The sequence below is a fragment of the Larimichthys crocea genome, chromosome XIX (assembly GCF_000972845.2).
Source record: "Larimichthys crocea isolate SSNF chromosome XIX, L_crocea_2.0, whole genome shotgun sequence".
NCBI classification, from domain to species: Eukaryota; Metazoa; Chordata; class Actinopteri; family Sciaenidae; genus Larimichthys; species Larimichthys crocea.
Window position 1 is genome coordinate 6,529,026 of NC_040029.1, and position 20,887 is coordinate 6,549,912.

Genomic DNA, 20,887 nt, shown 5'->3' on the forward strand with positions numbered 1-20,887 from the left:
TCTGATTCAAAAATTTTAAAAAAATAAAAAATACGACACTCAGAACAAGCCTCACATACGAGATGCTGGGAAAATCTTCTTAAAATTTAATGATGCTGGATTTGACATTACTTTGATATGTAAATAAAGCACACAAGCGTCACTCAGTCAGCCTCCAGTGGCCTGTGTTGAGCATTTAAACGGAGCAGGGGAAGAGGGTGCTGTTCTTCATGAGCATTTAAGATGTATAACACCGGAAACTGCTACATATAATTGTCTTGTCTAACTGATTAGTTGCTTTTATTATAATTTTCCCCAAATAACACCTTTAAATTGCAAATTTTTTCAGCCGTCAGTCCAAAACCTCAAAATATTCAGCTTACTATCACTGTTACTATCAAAAATGTGATATTTTTGCCTCAAAATGCAGATGTGAAATGTCCCCAGACTTCGGTTTTGACGACGACAGGTTTGTTTTTTGAGTTGGTTGAACGTTTGCCAAGTAAAATGTTCACAGTGCATATCTATACAAACTCAACATTTCCTGTATATTTCAAAGTAAAAGCCCTGGAGCATTTTGGATTTTGAGGAACGTGAAAACGATACTTGGATCGTCCTCGCAGAGTTTTATACCACTCGTGGCACCACATCAGTCTGTTGATTTATTTTTCTCAAACGCCGATAGAAGGCTACCCGCCGCTGACTCTGATGTCACGCACATTTCTCTGCAAGACCAATCAGTGTTGAACAGGGAGACCGCCTCATAACTGCAATGTAAAACCAAAAAGAAGCCATAATTAATCGATTACAGGCAGATTATGACGGTGAGAAGCTTCTGGAAATGTCTCATTATTCAGTTTGTTTTCTCCAAGGAGGGACAGGAAGCAACATGGCTGATGGGAAATGAGTATTATTGATGTCAGTGGTGATATTATTATTGTAGTCTGTTTTCCGAGCGTGTTATCTAATCAGTGGTCGAGGTATATATTTTATACTGTAGTAAAAGTACTAATGCAGCGCTGTAAAAGTAATCTATTACAACTAAAAGTCATGCGTTTAAACTTGAGTTTAAAGAGATAAAGAGATCCTATCGCGCGCACACTGCAGCGCTGCAACAAGCACATTAGATCAAGCCAACTCCTCTGATCGAACTGATAGCGTTTCCATGTAAAGTACAAAGTACACACAAACACACACACACACACACACACGTCTGTCAGGAACAGAGCATATCAGTCATGTTGTTTGGGTGTGTGTACATTCTTTTCACTTGTATGTGTGTTCTTGCACATTAAATCTGTCTGTGACTAACTTTATATACACACACGTTTGCTTGTGTTTAATCATGTATGTGTGTATTCATGTATCTGTGTGTATAACGTGTTTGTGTGTGTGCATATGCACATGAGCCTGCAGCTGCATGCATGTGTACATTTGTATAAGCGTGTGTTTAGGTGTATATGTGTGTGTCTTTAGTGTTATGTAAACTGTATCTGGCTTCCTCTTTCTGTTCCATTACACACAAATGCGAGCGCACACACACACACACACACACACACACACACACACACACACACACACACACAGTTTATAAAAGACCACATCTGGTCGGCTCGGTTCTGTTCTAACCTTTCATTGGGTTCTTGAGTTCTGACAGGAGTGAGACCTCTTCGCTCTCTGTAGCAGAAATGATCCCTGAGGCCTGAACATAACATCTTTGAACAGCCAGCTCTCCTCCTCCTCCTCCTCCTCCTCCTCCTCCTCCTCTTTCCCCCTCGCTCTCTTGTCTAAATAAACTCTTTACACGCAACTCCACTGGCTGCCTGCCGAGCCTGTCTGCTGCTGAGAGCGCCTGTCAGTCAGCACTTACAACCAGACCGCCGGGCTGGGCTCAGGGCATGCCAGGAATCAATGACTGACCGACTGGCTGACTGGATTACTGACTAACTTGTTTGTTGACTCGGTTGCTGGTTTACTGACCGACTAACTGGTTAACTGACTAGGTTACTGAGTGCTTGTTTTCTCACTGACTGACTGGATTAGAGAGGAACTGGTAATTTAGGAGTTTTACTGATTGATTAACTGGTTTTCTGAGTAACTAAGTAATTTACTGACTATTTGCTGACTGGTTTATTGATTGATTAACTAGTTAAGTAACCGAATAAGTGGTTTAATGACTGTTTAATGACTGGTTTATTGATTAAGTGACAGGAATTAGTTTACTGACCATTTAATGACTGACTTTGTGACTGAACTGGCTTACTGACTGACAAAGTAGTTTAAGGACTAGTTAAGTGACTGAGTAAGTAATTTACTGACTGTTTACCGACTGGTTTATTGACTAAATAACTGGCTTACTAACTAAGTAGTTTACTTTGGTTTATTGATTAATTAGCTGGTTAAGTGACTGAGTAAGTGGTGTACTGACTATTTGAGGATTGGTTTATTGACTAAATAACCGATTTACTCACAGAGTAGGTAGCTTACTGACTGATTTACTGACTGCATAGTTGTTTTATACTTGACAGACGTGAAAGCACACATGAAAGTTCAGATAAAAATCCTCAAACCTCTGAAACTAACATTGATTGAGTTGATAAAACAAAACTTCTCGTCAGTTCTCAGACTGTTAAAACTTTGCACTGATTCTGTGAGTGCTGCACAGTTTAATTTAAAATAAGTTTTATTGAGACTTCTGCTCAATCTTGTGTCTAAATAAATGTGCAGATCAAAGAGGAACTACAAATCTTTTCAAATCAGTCACACTCGTGAGGCTTTACTGGATTAAAATTACTGCTGCCACTGGCAATAATAACAATCATGGAGCCTTCTGCAGCAACACTTGAAGTTGTCACCATCGGTTCTGTGGTGAGAAGCAAATGAATGGAAGCTGACGTGTGCCCTCCTGTAAATCTCTCACAGACAGAAACAGTTTGGGGTCGAGATTTTAACACGTGAAGATTTGATATAATTAAGAAAAAAAACTTAGTAATAATTTTAAACTTGGACTTTTTTAAGCTGCGTTTGGTGCAGACGGACACTTGTTTATCTAAAAATAACCTTTACTCCCAGCTTGATTACCCAGTAGCTGGAAAGTGAGGCGTGTGTGCACATGCATGCGTGTGTGCGCATGCATGTGTGTGCGCATGCGTGTGTGTGTGTGTGTGTGTGTGTGTGTGTGTGTGTGTGTGTGTGTGTGTGTGTGTGTCGGTGGGTGGTTTCCTGTCCTCAATGGGTCCACGGCACGACAGCGATAAGAGCACCGGAGCTACATTATGCTTCAAACTCCATTACAGATTACCCCCTCCTCCTCCCTCCTCACCTCCTCCTCCTCTCCCCTCTTCCTTCTCTTTCTCCCACCTTACACCCCCCTCCTCCTCCTGCTGCTGTCTCCTATTCATCCTCTTACTCCCATTTCCTTCCTCCCCCTTTTTACAAAATCTTCTTCACCTCCCTTTACCTCTTGTCTTCCTCTTATCTCCTTGCTCTACCTTCCACCTCTTCTGGTCTCTTCCTCCCCCTTTTCTTTCCTCCCCCATCTTCCTTTAACCTCCAGTCACCCCCTTTGTGTTTCCATCTCTGTCCTCCTCCTCTCACCTCCTTTCTTTGCCCTCCAAATCCTGTCCCCCACTCATCCTCCTACTCTCTTTACCCCCTTTACTTCTTCTTTACTTCAATATCCGTCCTCCTCCTACCTGCCGTCAGCTCCCACCTCTCTTTCCATTGTTTCCCCCTGCTCTTTTTTCCTCCTCCCTCCTCCTCCCCTCTCCTCCTCCCTTCCCCCCTCGTCAGTATCTACTGTATAATAACATTTAGCAGTTCCAAATTGGAGAACATGTAATCATGCAAACCATTCAAAAGCCAGTAAGGGCATATCAGACTCCTTGGCAGCCATTGCCATTGTGTGTGTGTGTGTGTGTGTGTGTGTGTGTGTGTGTGTGTTTTGTGCAGAGTGTGTGTGTATGTGTGTGCACACGCACACAATAATCATACTAAATGTTTTCCCTCTCTCTCTCTCCTCGTCTTTTCCTCCACCGGTCTCCTTCCTCTCCTTTCTCAGCTCAGGATGCCGGGGATTGAAAGTTCGCACGCGAGGCTAAGTGTGTGTGTATATACTGTGTGTGTGTGTGTGTGTTGGGAAGGGAGAGTTCATTTGAAAATAAGCAGCAACTACAGCAAATTAGCCGTATTTCCATCAGTTGTGTTGAAGCGAACATCAGACGCTTTCTTTCTTTCTTTTTTTCTTTCTTTCTTTCTTTCTTTCTTTCTTTCTTTCTTTCTTTCTTTCTTTCTTTCTTTCTTTCTTTCTTTCTTTCTTCTTAAAAAGGAAGATTCCTCCAACTTCTTAGAAAGTTTTGGCTTTAAACTCTCAGTAATCATTTATAGTAATAAAAAACCAGTCGAACCAGCTTCAGTGAATTAACCAGTGACAGTACCTTGCTACAATAAATAATGCTAAAATAATTCATCCCTCATCACTAATCATTCATTAAAGATCAGTGGGACTCACACAAGTGACTAAAGTTCATCACAAGGACAAATAAAGTGGCTTGGTGTTAATTAGTGAAAGTGTTTGTGTTTTGTTAATGCAAAAAAACTACTTAAGTGTTGTTATATTACACACTGGACCTTTAAAATATGTTTGAAATGTTTACAGTTTACAGTTTTTACTGGCCTGTGCAAACAGCTACCTGTGCAACTCACGATTATTTTTATTACCAATTCATTTGCTAATTATTTCCTGAAGTAATGGATGAATTGTTTAGTTTATAAAATGTTAAATGAGTCCAAGTCCAAGGTAATTATCCAGATTCAATTGCAGACATTCAAGTTTGAGATTGGCAACTAATAACATCGCTTATGTGTTGCCAAGGGAGACGCACCAGTAAACAAACAGCTTTACCTGTTATACTCTTACAGTCCTACATTCGTCCAGGATCTCACCAAACTCTCAGCTCTCTTTACTTGTCTTTTTTTTTTTTGGACCTTTTCAGCACAAATGTCACAGCACATAAACAGTGCAAAAGCTGCTGGTCGGTGTCCATGTTTGTTTTGGAACGAGAACACGTGACGGTCGACTTTCTCGCAGGATTTATAGGGTCGACTACCGCCAGAACTCCAGTAGTTACTGACCAGTAGTTCAGTCTGGTGTATTTACTCAGTTGTCAGGTTTCTGCTTCTTCCTGAAGACTGAAAAAAAGTCAGTTGATGGAGTTTTTATGTGTGGTTTCAGTCTCTGGAGCTCTCAGCTTGTCTTTGACCCAAAGCTTAAATAAGACACAGTTTTCTGCCTTTCATTTCATGAGTGATTGGTATGATGTGTGTGTATGTGTGTGTGTGTGAGGGTGTGGTGGGTCGTGTGCAGTATCAGCAGAGGCACCCGAGGGTGACCTGCCGTTCAGACAGAGGAATGTAAACGCTGAGACGTCTCCACCAGACTCAGCCTTATCGTAGCATGCCAGGGGTCAGAGGTCTGTCGGAGGAAGAGCAGGTTCAGGGCTGGAGCAGTGTGTGTGTGTGCGTGTGAAGCATGAATATGAATACACCCTGTGTGTGAACCTGTATTTACCTGTCTTTATACGCAGTTTAACAGTTTTTCCCATGAAATACCTGCAGCTCCACAGCCCAAAGACACAAAATCTAAACTCAACACCTATTCTCAATAAAAAGGTTGCACTTTACATTGACGGTGTGTAAGTGTTCCTCTGCCAGTCGTTGGAATGTTGGGTTGTTTACCCTTTTCTGTCGACCATCAGCGAAATAGTTGTGGTTATAAAAGTGAAACTTTTAGCCACAGAGCAGGAAGTCAAAGTAACAACAACCGTGGAGGAGACCAGAAAGAGGAGAAAAAACAAAATGATTATTTGTGTTACATCGGCTATAGAGACGGGTTTCAAAAGTGGGATTAACTGACAGAATTGAGCATTTAAAACTTCTTTTCTTTTTATCATTGAATAAACCGACTAAGTGACATATTTTATGTACATTTCATATTATATTTGATGCGTAACATTAACAGATAAACTATACAATTAACCTAAAGAGTGAACGCAACAACTGCAGGAAGCTTTAGAAGATTACTTCCTCTAAATATTTAGTTTCCCTGGTATTTTTAGGAAGGATTTATACAATTCTCTTTTATTTTTAAAAAATCATACATACTTACTTTTTTTGCTAAATTCAGTGTTTCTTCTCACTCTGCTGTAAGGTTTAGAAGTAAATCTAATTTATATTTGAGAAAGTATTTGTTTACACATTAACCAACACATTACGCATTAACTATTTGCATATTTACGTTAGACATTAATATTTACATGTTTAAATCTTTAAAGCTGCGTCTTTATAACTCTCACCTTTACCTAAGTCCTAGCTTCTGGTTGGTTGGTTCGATCATGTGATGAGTTCAAACAAGGAAGTGAAGTTGTTATGAAGGGTGGACATCAGTGAAGCTGCTGCTTCTTCACATCATTTTTTGTTTGTTTTAACGGCATATTAATGCAGGACAAGGCTGAAAAAATAACAATTGTATTTAGTTTTCTTCAGGGAAATTAATGAAATTAACTATATATTTATTTAAAATCAAGATATTCCCAACTTAATATTTCTTTGGGATTAAAGTGCAGAATTTCAAGAGTTTTTCAAGGTTAGTTTTATCCCATCTTAACCTTAAATAAAAACCTTTACTGGCTCTCCACAGCAGATAACACATAAAGCCCTCCATAACCAGGCCCCTTCTAACCTCAAGTATTAATATTATTTATTACAAGAGAATGCTGCAGAACGTTTACAGTCCTGCTGTTATCTAATTTATTAGTCTCATTTATAAATATAGCTAACAGCAAGTAGCTGCCTGGTATGATGAGATGTGTGTTTATTTCACATTAATAAGTTAAGGGGAATTACAGCTTGTTGTAGCACCCCCAGATGGACAAACAATGTCAGTTTGTGGTGCAGATTACATGTGGTGTATGCTGTGTGTGTGCTCAACAAAATGTCACTGATCAAAGCGACAGTAACATAACAGGAAACTACACACATTAGACACCAGATGATACATGTTAAAAACACGGAGAGCGGATTTAAAGCCAGAGAGCAAATGGAGAAGCACTCAGAGGGAACTTTGAATATGAAACCCGTCTCGATTTCCAAACCAGACAAGGCCTTTTCTGTACTTTCGCAAAAGTCCTCGGCGTTCATGTCCAGACCTGCACAGAGAGGATCAGAGAGGGAGCGAGCGAGAGAGCTAAACTAAGAGTGAAAGGCAGAGAGAGAGAGAGAGAGAGAGAGAGAGAGAGTGCCGGTGATGCTGATCTCCTGTCACCCTCCCTCCTCCCCTCTCCTCCACCCTGCAGTCCAAAGGGATGAAGAACAATGACTCCATTCAGCTCTTGGGTTTCAAAGTCGACAGAAACCGCAAAGTGCTTCAGAGCGGGTGTTAGGAGACGGAGGGATGGTGTATGTATGGGGGGCGGCGGCGACGGCGGTGGTGGTGTGTTCGTAAATATGATAGAGAAGAGTGGTGGAGGTGGTGGGGTTGCACCAGCCTGAAATGATTTCATATACTGTGAGTTCGATGACGGGGTCAGCGAGTGCATAGGGTGGGTTTTTGTGGTCGAGGCCCACACCCTGAAAAAAAAAGTAGCTTCCTCAGAGGCCTTTCTTGTCAACATAAAAGATCTATAGGAATATTTTTAGAGCTGAAACCAACTTTTTAAAAAAAAATAGATTCATAATTCTGAGTTGTTAGTTCAGTAAAGTATAAGAAAATACATGTGATATATGAAATAGTTTGTTCTGTCCAAACAAAAGGGAAATATATTCTGTTTATTACATTTGAGGAGCTGAAACTAGTAAATGTTAAGCAAAAAATATTGAATATATGAAGTGTCCACGCTGTTAATTGTGCATAACTTTAAGCCTTAATATAAATTGAACAGGTGATTTCTATAAAAATTCACCCTCAGTACAGTTATCATGAACAGAGAGATTAGCTAGAGACCAAAACAGTTTTTTGTACCAGGCTGTAAACATGTTTATTTCTGCTGTGAAGTTGGACATTTTAACATGGGGACTTATGGAGGTTGCTGCTTGACAAAAACAAGACATTTAAAGACATAACTTTACTTTTTATAGACCAAACCAGCACCTGACAGAGTTATGAAAAGTTTTTTTTACCACATGCAGACACACCATCTGAGTACTATATATGTTCAACATATAACCACATGAACATAAGAAGATGGTCTTTGTTGTTACAATGCAGACCCTTTTTTGATGAGTGCATGGCCCCTTTAAGCGCCCCGGGGCCCCTCTTCATTACACATTGACAGAATAAAAACGAGGTAGAGGTGGTTTTGGGGGGGTTTCTCCTGTTTTATGAGGGTTTGGTAGGAGTCAGCTGTTCCTTGTTAAAACCTCAGCGTTGGGGGTAAAAGGGGTGAATGAAGTGGGTTTTTACCACGTCAAAAACAGAGCGGGGAGTTCCCCAGGGCACATACAGCGGTCCTCTGTGATTTTATTTCCTTTTTGTCAGTTGGTACGTTTTTGTTCTTGTTTTTCTCAGGCTTGTATCTCTTCTTCAACTATCGCTTGTTTGATTCTTGATCTTTTGTCTTTTGTTCTTGCTCCAATTTTCCTCTTTGTTTGTGCACTCTTACACTTTATCTATTTATACCTCACATGCTTGTTTCATTTCTTCTTCCCTATCTTAATCTATCTTTTGTCTCATCCTGCTCTTTTTGATACTAAAATAGCTCATTGTTGCTGTACTGAGACGCTGTACCACTAAACCAGATCGCCTCTGGCTATGAGTGTGTGTATATTGTGTGTTAGAGGCCCCAACTCTGAGCATGCCTGGACAGACCCCCCCTCCGCACACACACTTACACCAAAACCACACTAAGGCAACAGTGAAACCGAAGACAAAGACGTACACTCTTAAAAAATTCTTGTGTCTAGTTTCGAGTAACATACATCTTTACTCAATATTTGTTCACAACCCACATATTATTTGTGTTATGTTCATGGACAACTGTTCCATATTTGCACTTTTAATCATTATGTTATCATAAATAAAAATGTGCAGAAGTGTCCCATATAGTTGACAAAGAACACACGTTTCATCTTGTCATAGCATTTTATTCCCGTAAATGTTTGTCTAAATTTAGAGCTCCAGCCTTCATGTGTCATGTTGAGAAATTATATTTGTGTAAGACGTAAGCGCCACCTTCCTCATCATCATTCCTGCAATGTGAGGGAATGTTTGTGTGAGGTCAGGTTACAGAAAGGATGTCAAGCCATGAGAAGTCTGCAGGTTTTTATTGGCAACGCATCGCTATGCCAGGTGATTTCACTGCTCAGCACACTTTGAGATGGGGAGCTAATGCGTGAAATTCCCCCTGGTGGAGTTTTGGTTGCTTGAAAGATCCTGAAAAACCGCACTGGATTGACTGTAAGATGACTATGAGACACTTTGGACTTCTTTCAGCTCATGGCAGCAGAACACGTAACAGATCAGGTCAAAATATGCTGCACACTTTTAAGGCTGGATAACTCTAAAGTAAACATGATAAACAGACCTGAAGATGCTCGCTAGCTTAGCAACATTCAGTCTACAAATAGGCTTTTATCCAAAGCGACTTGCAAAAAAAGAAACACAAGGATAAGGACATGTAAGTGCAGCAATAAGTACTGTGACAGCTCTAAAAAGGGGATAGATTTAGCATGTCCAATTGTTGGTAGTGCTAGGAGAGGAGGTACTCTCTGAAGAGCTGGAGGTCTTCAGGAGGTTTTTGAAGGTGGAGAAAATACAGATTTTGACCAGGAAGTTGGTCTTGGTATGGGATTATAAAGTCTATCTCATCAAAGGAATATTGATCTGCAACTATTTTTATAATTAACTTTTTTGTTTAATGAAGCAGAAGTGTCAAACACTTACTGATGTGGCAGTAAGTTAGATATCTTTGTGCTTTGGACCGATTGATGATGGCTTTGCATGCCCACACTGGCACGCATATCCTTGTTTCTTGTGAATCATCACCTTTGCGAGTAACTGCTGAGTAACAGCCTTGAAGCAATGCTTTTAGTTAGTAAAAGAAATGCTCCACTAAAGCTGTTGTCTGTGGTTATACTGGGAAGCTCCCAGTGGTTAAAAGCAAGAGACTATGGTTGTTGCAGCAAGCTGCCAGGTGGGAGTCTTTACAATGGTGATGATGTGAAGCAGGGCGTCGCTGGGAAAGAGTGCTTGTGCTCAGCTAATCCTTCCTGCATAAATAAAGGCTAAACATTTTTTTTAAAAGCCCTAAAAAGCAGCGCTTGTGTGCACCTAAACGCTGCTGTAGGCCTCCAAAACAAAAGAGGATTCAGTATTTAAATTCAGGATATGTGAGAGCGCATGAAATCAATTGGCGCTGTTGTGTTTCTTCCATAAATCATGTTGAACGCTCTGCAGAGCATGCCGTGGGAGCAGCAAGCATTTGGCATGGCGCAGAGGGGGGAAAACTCCCCGAGAGGAGGGCGGGATAAGAAATGAGAAGAAGTCTGTTTTAACATGAAGCTATTATTTAAGCTCACATGTTGACACATTTCACAACACATGATGTGAAATCACCAAAGGCTCAGCAGGACAGCAGCTATTGCGTACGCACTTGGACAACAACGCGACTCTCAGCTGTAGCATCCTCTTTTTGTTTTATAATCCTGAAATAGCACAAAACTATAGATAAAAAAAGACAACGAGTGGGGACAGTGCACATGAATCAATGTTGTTCTAAATGCAGCAGAATTAGCCCGACAGGCTTTTCTTCTTTTAGCAGATGTTACATATTTACTTGAAAGGAATGTAAAATTGAGGCTGTTACTGAAATAGGATATACAGGAAAACATGCAGGAAGATGTGCGGAGTTAAACACAAACAAATGCATAAATGAAAACCAAATCAAAGAAATCTGTGATTATAATTTTTTTTTTTTTTTTTAAGCTTTCATTTTGTGTTCATAACTTTAATTTTAACTTTAACCCCTGCTCTCCACTCCAGGCTGCGGCCCATCAGGACCAAAACCACGCGCCACAAAAACAGTTTTTCCTGTTACACATGGATTGTTTGAGCACCTAGGCATCATTCAGCCCGCCTCGGGTCCGCAGATGATCCACGTCTTTGGCGATTTTTAGATTAGCGGTGAGGCAGCAGAGGCAGGACCACCAACTTGGTGGCGGCCAGAGCCACCACACTGAACTTCTAAACGGCTCTTCAGAAACCTGTGGGTGATGTCACACATACGCTGTCCATGTTTTATATGTCATGTGGTCGTGTGGTAAAGAAAGGGATCCCTATGCAGGGCAAAGCAAGGCTTGGCGATTTCCAACAGACTAGGTTTGTTTAGCTAGAGAGCTATTGTCCAATCGGATGCACTAAACAACGAGGAGATAAGTCTGGACGCGGAGACTGGACTCTGGATGGGACTACTCTGTTTTAAGTGACTGAAATACTGTGGTCAGTGTTGTATGTGTTCAAAACTTGCAGTTTGTTCATGAATTTCACAGCCCTCTTCTGTGGTCCTGTGTATACTTTAGTGTACATTATCATGTTGTAATGATATTTTGCCCTACAGGGCTCCATGGGTGCCTTTTAAATAACATATTTTGGATCACTACGTTTTAAAAATACCTTGCACATTTAAATATTCTGCATACTGTAAAGGTTTCTAATGAATACTTCACATTCCTGTACAGTAAAAACATATAGTATGTATATATTTATATCTTCTAGTACTTGATTATTATCTTCCTTATATTTTTACCTCATGTTTGTTATGCAACAAAATACCAAAACACAAATTTTTACTACTTTCAGGGTGGCAAACCTCCAATATGTGTGAAACAAGTGAAATGCTGCTTTGGGAATATGAGCGGTTGGCAGCACCATTAATCAAACTAAATAAAACAGGCAGTGTAAGAGCCGGCAGTGTAAATCAGCACAAGAGGGCATCTTGCTGCCATAAATAAAATCAAAGCATCACTCATTTTTTTACTTTCTTCTGTTTAACTGATGATTTATGGCTCCGACTAAACTAAATCTGCGTTGCCTCTTTCTCTGGTCTCTATTCAAACTATCTCCTTGGCTCTTTGGTGTGTTTTTGGTATTTGCAGCCGCTGTTTTACAACCCAGATTTAAGTGTTCTTTTCATATTTTTATAGCTCTTGGTGTGTTTCTGTTTCAAATGGTTTGGTTGCTAATGTTGCCTCAGTATTTAAAATTCCTGCCACGGATCAAGAATGTGTCCTTTGATATAAAGTTTCAGAAATGTAATGCCACCTGGTCTTCCACAGGAAAGTGACGCAGATATACTTAAAGAGTATGTGCCCAGCTTTACCCGGTTTTAGCCACTGGGACATTTCCTTCCTTTTGTGCTTTAGTGTGTTTAACCAACCCATCTGGTTCGGTTGTCCCCTGGTATGTTCTCGTCTTTGTAGCACGCTGTTATGGCAAATCTCAAATTATCTGACTCCTGTGGCGCTTTTATGGATCTGACCAAACTGCAGTCTTTCCCCCTGGCTTGTCCAAGTGGATGTACAAAGTGTTTGATGACATCAAACAACGGTCTTTGAGCTTGTTGCGTTCACTGGACTCAGCTGAGGACCAACCAGAATGATGGTTCTCTTCAGAGAAGTTAAAGCAGCAGTTAAAACATTTTGGTAAATTTGTTTTTAAAGACTACGATCAATGTATGAAATGTGTCTTTATATCAGATAAAAGTGAACCAAATGAAGTTGTGAGCATCTAAACTTAAACATTTAAATCCCGAGGACTGCTGAGTGCCTTCGTGATCACGTAAGATTAGAAATGACAGATCATTTAAGGCTTCGAGTTGTTATGTTTTGAAAATAATAGGTTTCATTCTCAAACTAAATGCTTTAAATCCCCCAAAAACTTGGACGTCTCGCCTCCATCTCCGCTGATTGGATGAGCACCAAACCTAAAATAACTAATAAGTTGAAACACTCAAATGTTTTCCACTTTTTCATGTCAGCAGTCATTTTCTTCAAAGAAGTGGTTAGAGATCTTAAAAAACTTGATCTTTCATGACTTTAAGTTTTGTCTTTGTTTAGCACCTTTGAACTGTTTTTACTGCACATGCATTGTCTCAAATACTAATTTTGTTGGTTTAACAAAGTATATAAAGCTGTCAAAAAGCTGTCTAAAATTAAAGAAATGTACAAATTTATGTGATAATCTCTCAAAATACTAATGTGGAAATCTTTAAGGTTGTGAAAACTGTCGTTTCACTCTTTATACAGCTGAAATGTTTAACAAATAAGACTAATACAGTTTATTTTATGTAAAGTAGTCCTGAATGCCTGTAAATCACTGAAAATATCAATAATCCACAGACTCTTTAAAAACTTAAAGGAAATGTTATGATCTACAGACATAAGTCAACTACAAAACCCAAAATACTTCACGCCACATTCGATGACTTCAAGTTTTGTCTTTTAGTTTCGTACCTTTAAACTTTTTACCACACATGCATGGTCTGATGTTTTTTTTTTAGCAGGAACTCAACTCTTGACTATCACTCAAAATACTAATATAGAAAGGTTCAAGGTTGTAAAAACTGTTGTTTCACCTTTATACAGCAGAAATGTTTAAGATATAAGACAATAAGATAGTTTATTTGCATGTGAAGTGGCCTTTGCATCACTGAAAATATTAAGAATTCACAGATTATTTCCAAAAATGAAAAGAAATGTTATGATCTTCAGACATAATTGAGAAAGCCTGGATTGAAACGCACACAAAAACAACTACATTTAAAGAGTTCGATGTCCCTTTTACAAACCAAACCTCACTGAAAGTTTCTTGCTGTCGTTTTTTTAAAGATCCTATTTCAGAGCCGAGCCTGTCACATATAATCACCGTAAAGAAACAGGAACATTTCTAATTTCAAAATAACTTTTTCATGCAGTTATAACTTGTAATCAGAGGGTTATTATCCAGTATCTCAAAATTATACATGAAATCCTCTTTGTAATGGTTTTGTTGGAGAAGACGCTGCATGTTTCCATCGGATCTCATTTAGGAACAAAAACTCTTCTGCACACACGAGTCTATTAGAGAAAAAACCCAACTCGATCCAGATCGATTCGGAGTCTCTCCCCCCGTCAGTGTCTGAGGCCTTCGTCGACCACTTCACATGATTCTCGTCTTCCAAAATGGCCGTCTCCCTGCTGAGCTTGGTCCGCAGGGGAAAACGCAGAGGCCAACGGGTAATTTTGTGGCTCTGCCTGTTATCCTCGTTTGGCCCGGAGTTTAACAAGGACTGGGCTGAGCCAGCCTCCATGCACTGTGTGTGTGTGTGTGTGTGTGTGTGTGTGTGTGTGTGTGTGTGTGTGTGTGTGTGTCACTGAAAGTCTGGCTTTTGGCGATTAGTCGACCAGTCGTCGCAGCTTTAACAGCAAAAAGCATCATTTAGAGGGCACAAACTTGTCATAATTTGTACTTCAAAACTCTTATCAAGCAGCTGAACCTCACATGGCTGCACGCTCTGGCCTTGTCACTCACCAACACTCCAAAAAAGAGACACCACGAAGCAAGAAGTAAATCAGCCGGATGGATATTGACTGATCACTGGTGCAATTTAAGCTCCGGTTAGACCACAAAAAGCTTCCGCACATGTTAACAAAGAAACACCACCATAGATAATATAATGTGTAGAGTTCAACACCCACGTTCAAATACTTTGGCGACTTTCTTTGCAACATCAAAGCCTCAGAGACATAAAATAAAGCGAAAACTATTTCTAATGCAGCACCACACGAGTTTCATCACAAGCACAAGCAGACTATAATAAGGAAGACCAGCCAAGACGGCACATTTAGTAAGTTTGTGGGGCGTATTTGATGTTTTGAGTTATGTTTCCAGTTGAATGTAAACTCAAATTCTTTAAAAATAACTCTAAAATATGTCAAAAATCTAGAGGAAGATGACTGTATCCTTCTCTTTCTCCTCCATCAGTTCATCCGTCATCATTCTTTAACTCCTTTCCTCCCAAAATCCACCTGCTTCCTCCATGAGAGGATATTTTAGGGTGCTCAGCCCGGGTTATTTTTCTCTTTGTTAAGAGCTGCTTGATAAGCCAGAGGAGGAAGAGGAGGAAGAGTTAAATGACGGTGTTGTAAGACGACAGGAAACATCAGGCGCTCCACCCTGATGAGATGTTGTGTTCCTCTTCTGTTTTTCTCACTTAGCGCTTCTCCTTTCTCCAGATAGATAGATAGTTTTGTAAACACAATCAGCTGTTTGTAGCCGGAAGGGGTGCTGCAAGACCCAAAACTTTTTTAACCGTGTCTTGAAATGTTGTCCACTGGGTGGAGAAAAGTAAGACTTGTTTCTAAAGTTAGTTTCAGTTCCTGTCTGTGGTTTCTTCTTCTGTGTTTTTCTCAGAAAAGGGTCAAAGTTGAACCGAAAGATACAAATAAACAACAGAAACAAATCAAAATAACCTGATCTGTTCTTTAATTTGTTCATAGAGGTTAAATTAAAAAAGCTGACCGGTCTTCTGTTGCCTTCCCTTCCAGCCACCATGAAGAAAGGCCAGAACGGCACCAGCTGGACCAGCGAGCGGAGCCTGATGTACGGGGGAAATGGCCCAAGCGTGCTGCCTTCGTCCTCCACAGCCTCCGCTACCGCTGGCGCTCCTCAAGTGACCTCCATCGACGGAGTCAGCTTCTCTGAGGGACTCCTGTTGCTTCAGGTAACACCTTAGATGTTTGTGTAACGGATAGCAGACAGTCTACAAGAAATAAGCTCGTAACCTAATTGTTTTTTGGTCTTTAGGCGCTGAACGGTTTTGTGTTGGTGGTGACAGCTGAAGGCTACGTCTTCTACACATCCCCCACTATCCAGGACTTCCTCGGCTTCCACCAGGTAAATCAAGTTGAACTGATGGTCAATAAACAATAATAGTGAAAGGAGCCAAAACAGATGCAGATTCTTCAAAACAGGCAACACTACCAGCTGGAGGTCCCTGGATGGACATGGTGGTTTCCCAAACTTACAGTGGTTGCTGAAACTTCAACAAAATACTTAACAAAATAAAATGTCCGTGCAAAATGCATCTTTAAACAAGTCAAGTGCATAAAAATCTCAACTATACATCTTTAAAATAAAAATAAAACAGAACAAGATATCAGATATATAAACATAATTATAAGACTAATAATTGGTAGTCAATTATTATAAGCTATCTGTCCTTGCATGTCACATTTAAATATAAAACTGCAACTGGAGTTGTTTTTTTCTGTGGCTTCTTTGTTTTAAAAAAAAAAAAGCGATGATGAAAGTGTCTCACTAAGCAACCGTTAAATATTGCTGAATGTTACCCAACGCCTCTGGTTTATAGGAGTGACACAACGTGAGAAATCAAAGGCTTCTTGGCTGTTTTTTTTTTCCTATCCCTTTGAGTCAGGGTGGAGAAAATACAAATGTTACTTCCAGCTGGGTGCTGTTGTTTTTTTTTTAACTTGAGAGCAGTTATCTGTACCAGAAATGATAAAATCACCCACTGTGAGGACGAGGCTGTGTGCGGAAATATCTCTTTACTGCACAACAACCTGTTTCCTCTTAATAAAACACCCTCTAAAGACACACTCTGCTGCATGCTTTATACCTATCTCCTACCTTCATCCTCCTCGCTTCATGTTTGTACGCTATGAAAATCGGCTTGCAGAGATTTAAATCTATCACAGTGGACATGTTGTTCTTGTCTGTCACATCCTGTTACAAGCACGGTTTGTTTTGAGCTCTGCCTTGCGGTTCATCCTCCGACAATTACAGTAAAGTCCTTTAGCTGCCCAAAAGCATCACATTTATTACAACAAACAATAAAACAATCACAGATCTCAACAAAGGGATTATGTAAAGTGTTGTTTTGCTCTCTCCAAAAGGGGATTCTGATTTTCTCACAACAAATTTGTCCATAACTTATAACAACTTTGTACTCTGCTGAGATCGATTACTAAATAGGAGTCCCAACAGGATGAGCTAGAATGTAAACAAACAGTTTCCAGATAATCAAAAACACTTTATTTGGAGGTTAAACTGGAATAGAGCGCACTCGAAATCACACAGAAAATCTCTGCGCACAACTACGGTAGGTACGGTAAATCAAATTTGAAGCAGGAAGTGTGCTACATGTTTCTGTACACAATATATTAAGATACAGACAACGATACAGGACTATTTTGTAGTAGAACATATAAATAATGACCAAAACAGAAATTTGCAGTAGTCCACAACAAAAATGACACATTGTATTAATCATATGTGAATAAACTACATTTTAATGTGTCTGTTACATATCGAACATACATGAATTGCATCATAGAACTAGATTAAACCAAAATCAGTCACACTGATTTATGTGCATGTTTTTGAGGAGCCCTCTCTCCTCCTAACTGGCTGGTTGAAGTCACAAAAGATTAACAACTGGAGGCTAAAAACAAAGTTTATCTTGTCAGTTGTAGGACACATTTTGGTCTTTGTCCTGGCTCAAAAACTGACATCCAGAGAAACGTCTGGTCCCAGCTTGAAGCAGAGCATCTACACACATGATCTACTAAAATTAGACCATAAATTAAAACATAAATAAATACTTGTTTTGGTAAACTTTCTTGCTATCATCGACTCAAAACTCATCCAGGTTTTCTGATTAATCTCGATCTCCCCATTGCAAAAGTCAATAATGATCGATTTGGGTATCAATAATAATAAAAGGAGATAAAATCCAAAGCATAAAATATAATTGCATCAGAAAAAGCGAGTTTTAAGAAAAGATTCAAAAGAGGATCCACCTTGATTACAGGACATAATATGTTTGCAGAAAACAACTAAAATTAAAGGTAGATTTAAATATAATCAGTCAAGTTTACTTTAGTTAATGAAGCAAAAACATGCTGAAACATCTGTACAATCCTTCAGCGCTTTCAGCTGGAGTCACGGGTTGGACGGTATGTTTTGGACTTACAGTAGTTGCTGGAACTTTAACAGTATTTTAAACTCTCATATCTCACCTTCATGACCTTAAACACGTCATTTGACAGTATCAACTTGTTTCAGCTCTTCACTTGAACCTACCCTATATGGTATAAACACTAACCAAATACTCCATATCTTAAGCACTTTACTACAACTACATCATGCTGAATCTAAAATGCTTTTTTTTTTTTTTTTTTGCTGAATTCATGGACAGTAAACACGAGGATCATTTTACACATTTCAGAGTAGTTCACACACAGAAAGGTCAGAGGGGTGAAACATATGTGAGTCATGTGTCTGTGTAAGTGTGTGTGGCTGTTGTACTGTGTGTGGCTGTTGTACTGTGCGTGTGTGTGTGTGTGTACGCATGAGAACTGAACTGCTTTGTTGGCTGTGAACTCTTGACTTGTAAACACATCCGTTTGAACCGGGGTTAAAGATGTCTGCAGTCGGGCAGGGAGAAAAAACGTTGCCTGGGGAGAGTACACGTGGTAAACAGCTCACACACTCATATACACACCACAGTTTTCACGACACAAACTGCAGTCAGGATGCTAATCAGGGACTTTTTGTTCTCTAGGCTGCAGGCTGGTAAAGCCATAAATTCACCAGCTGATTTGACTTAATAACCATTATAAATTCTATTTATCAGTTATAGAGTAGATAAAAAGGGGGTGAACGCTTTGGAGGCCGTTTAGATTAATCATAATTTTAACTCACCACTGTTTCTATAGTGGCAAAAAGTTCAATCTCACCTCTCCTGCTCATAAATCCCGACTTTAGGGTTGCTTTGAACTCAACAAAGCCTGGTGAGCAGTTTGAAGTCGTTTTTCAGCACCGTTGACAAAGGAGGGTTTTGTGTCAGGTTTGTTTGTCGACGGTTGAGTAAGAGAAAGAAGCCCAGAGGTGTGGTTCTCTCAGCACCTCGGCCCTTCAGCACAACAGTGTCTCTGTGTTCTCAGCCTGGAGTCGGTGGCATTCATCCACTCGACGGTATTTCAGGGCTCAGAGCATTGTTCACACAGATTGTGTGTTTTTACACTTGTATCATCGGTCTTTAACACAGCTCACCATCACAAACACTGGAGGAGCACGGCAACAAAACACTCATCCAAACAAGGGCTGAGGTCAACAGGAGACTGTAACACGTCCTGAAACACGTTAACTCGTCCTGAAACACTATAACTAGTCCTGAAGCATTATAAGTAGTCCTGAAACACAATGCCACTACTCCATATGCTAGTACTAGTACTACTGCTACTTTTTCTTCTATTGCAGTTATTACTACTTACTGCTGCTACTGCTATAATTCTTAATTCTATCACTACAACTTAACCAGTACTACTACCACAGCCAGCTGTTACAAACCTAAAGTACTGCTGCTACTACTTATTGTAATAAATAGTTATTTTAATCAGATTTTCACCCAAATCATCATTTTGTTTCGTACATTCATGAGTGAGAGAAATAATGAAAACGATGTTGTGTTGATTAGTGTTTTTTTCCCCCCCCTTGCTTTCTGTGGAGAGTAAATCTCTGACTTTATTTCTGCTGTGGGAAGTCCTACATGACCCTAAGCATCAACATTTATGTTTCTGCTGCCAAGCCGTGCGGTGCAGCCAAGTCTTCCAGGCTAATATACCCATACTGACTGGAGATCAGCCAAAGAGCTTATGGGACAGAATGAATCAACCTTCGGGGAGGCGGCGCGCCTCAACTATTTCTCCCTCTTGTGTTTAAAAAGAGGTTTGAGGAGTGCATTAATAAATATTAATAAACTGTTAAAGTGAGGTCAGCATTTATTACTGCTTCACAAAGATGTTACATAAATCAAAGTGAATTATTATAATTATCCTGCTGGGATTTGTCTATATATTTAAGGCGATTATTATTATTTTTTATTTTACATATTATGAATTTGGTATGTTGACAATGACTATACTTTACCACATTTGCTTTTCACGATTGTATTTCATTGTTTTAATGGGCAAATTTTAAATCCTGTCCTTAAACTCGTGTTGAAACTTGTGTTAGGACAATGCAGTATAGTTTGATATGACATATATAGTGACAACTTTGCATTACTTTGCATTGTATACCATCTTTAATGATACAAAAGTACTTTTTATTAAAAATATATTAATAAAAACACCCAAAGGTAATTTCCCTCCCCTATATTTGACCAAGTAATTGTCTTGCTGAGATTAAATCATTGTTGTAACAATAAATACACACAACACAAACACTGTCACATGCTTCAAATGACCATATATAATTTAAAAAACAGTGATTTAATCATTTTGTTTTGGACAATGATGTTTTTTTATACACTGTACAGTTGAAAACATAGAGAAATGATGATTTGTTTCTCTGTTTTCAGTCGGATGTCGTCCATCAGAGCGTGTTCGAGCTGATCCACACAGACGACCGAGCTCTGTTCAGACAGCAGCTTCACTTTGCTTTCACCCCAAATCACAGGCAGCAAGACAGCACAGAGAGTCCCAGTAAGTCACTACACACACACATACTTGTGTATTACAACTGAGCAACACACTTTGTGCTTATAAATACTTCGTACTCCCTGCAGGTGAGCAGAACTCCGCAGAGGTCAGCAGCAACTTGATGACATACGACCCACAGACCGTCCCCCCAGAAAACTCGTCCTTCCTGGAGAGAAACTTCTGCTGTCGTTTCCGCTGCCTGCTCGACAACTCATCCGGCTTCCTGGTAAAACACACAATCGGCAAAGATTGACAGTTTACTGCTCATAAAGAACAACTACAAAAGTACACCAGACCAACCTTTTGGAACCTACTGAGGTCTTAGATTGCCGATGAACCCTGACATGTAGGTTAATTTAGCTCTCGATCCTTT

At 39.7% G+C, this 20,887-nt stretch overlaps 1 protein-coding gene across 1 annotated transcript in view; it reads left to right on the forward strand.

Moving 5' to 3' along the window:
- The window catches only part of ahr2 (aryl hydrocarbon receptor 2), a 62,408-nt gene that overhangs the window by 37,519 nt on the left and 4,002 nt on the right, over positions 1–20,887 (forward strand). The window contains exons 3-6 of the mRNA XM_010741480.3: positions 15,556–15,731; positions 15,815–15,904; positions 20,394–20,517; positions 20,601–20,740. Of these exons, the coding sequence (XP_010739782.1) occupies positions 15,556–15,731; positions 15,815–15,904; positions 20,394–20,517; positions 20,601–20,740 (530 nt within the window). The remainder of the gene's footprint in view (positions 1–15,555; positions 15,732–15,814; positions 15,905–20,393; positions 20,518–20,600; positions 20,741–20,887) is intronic.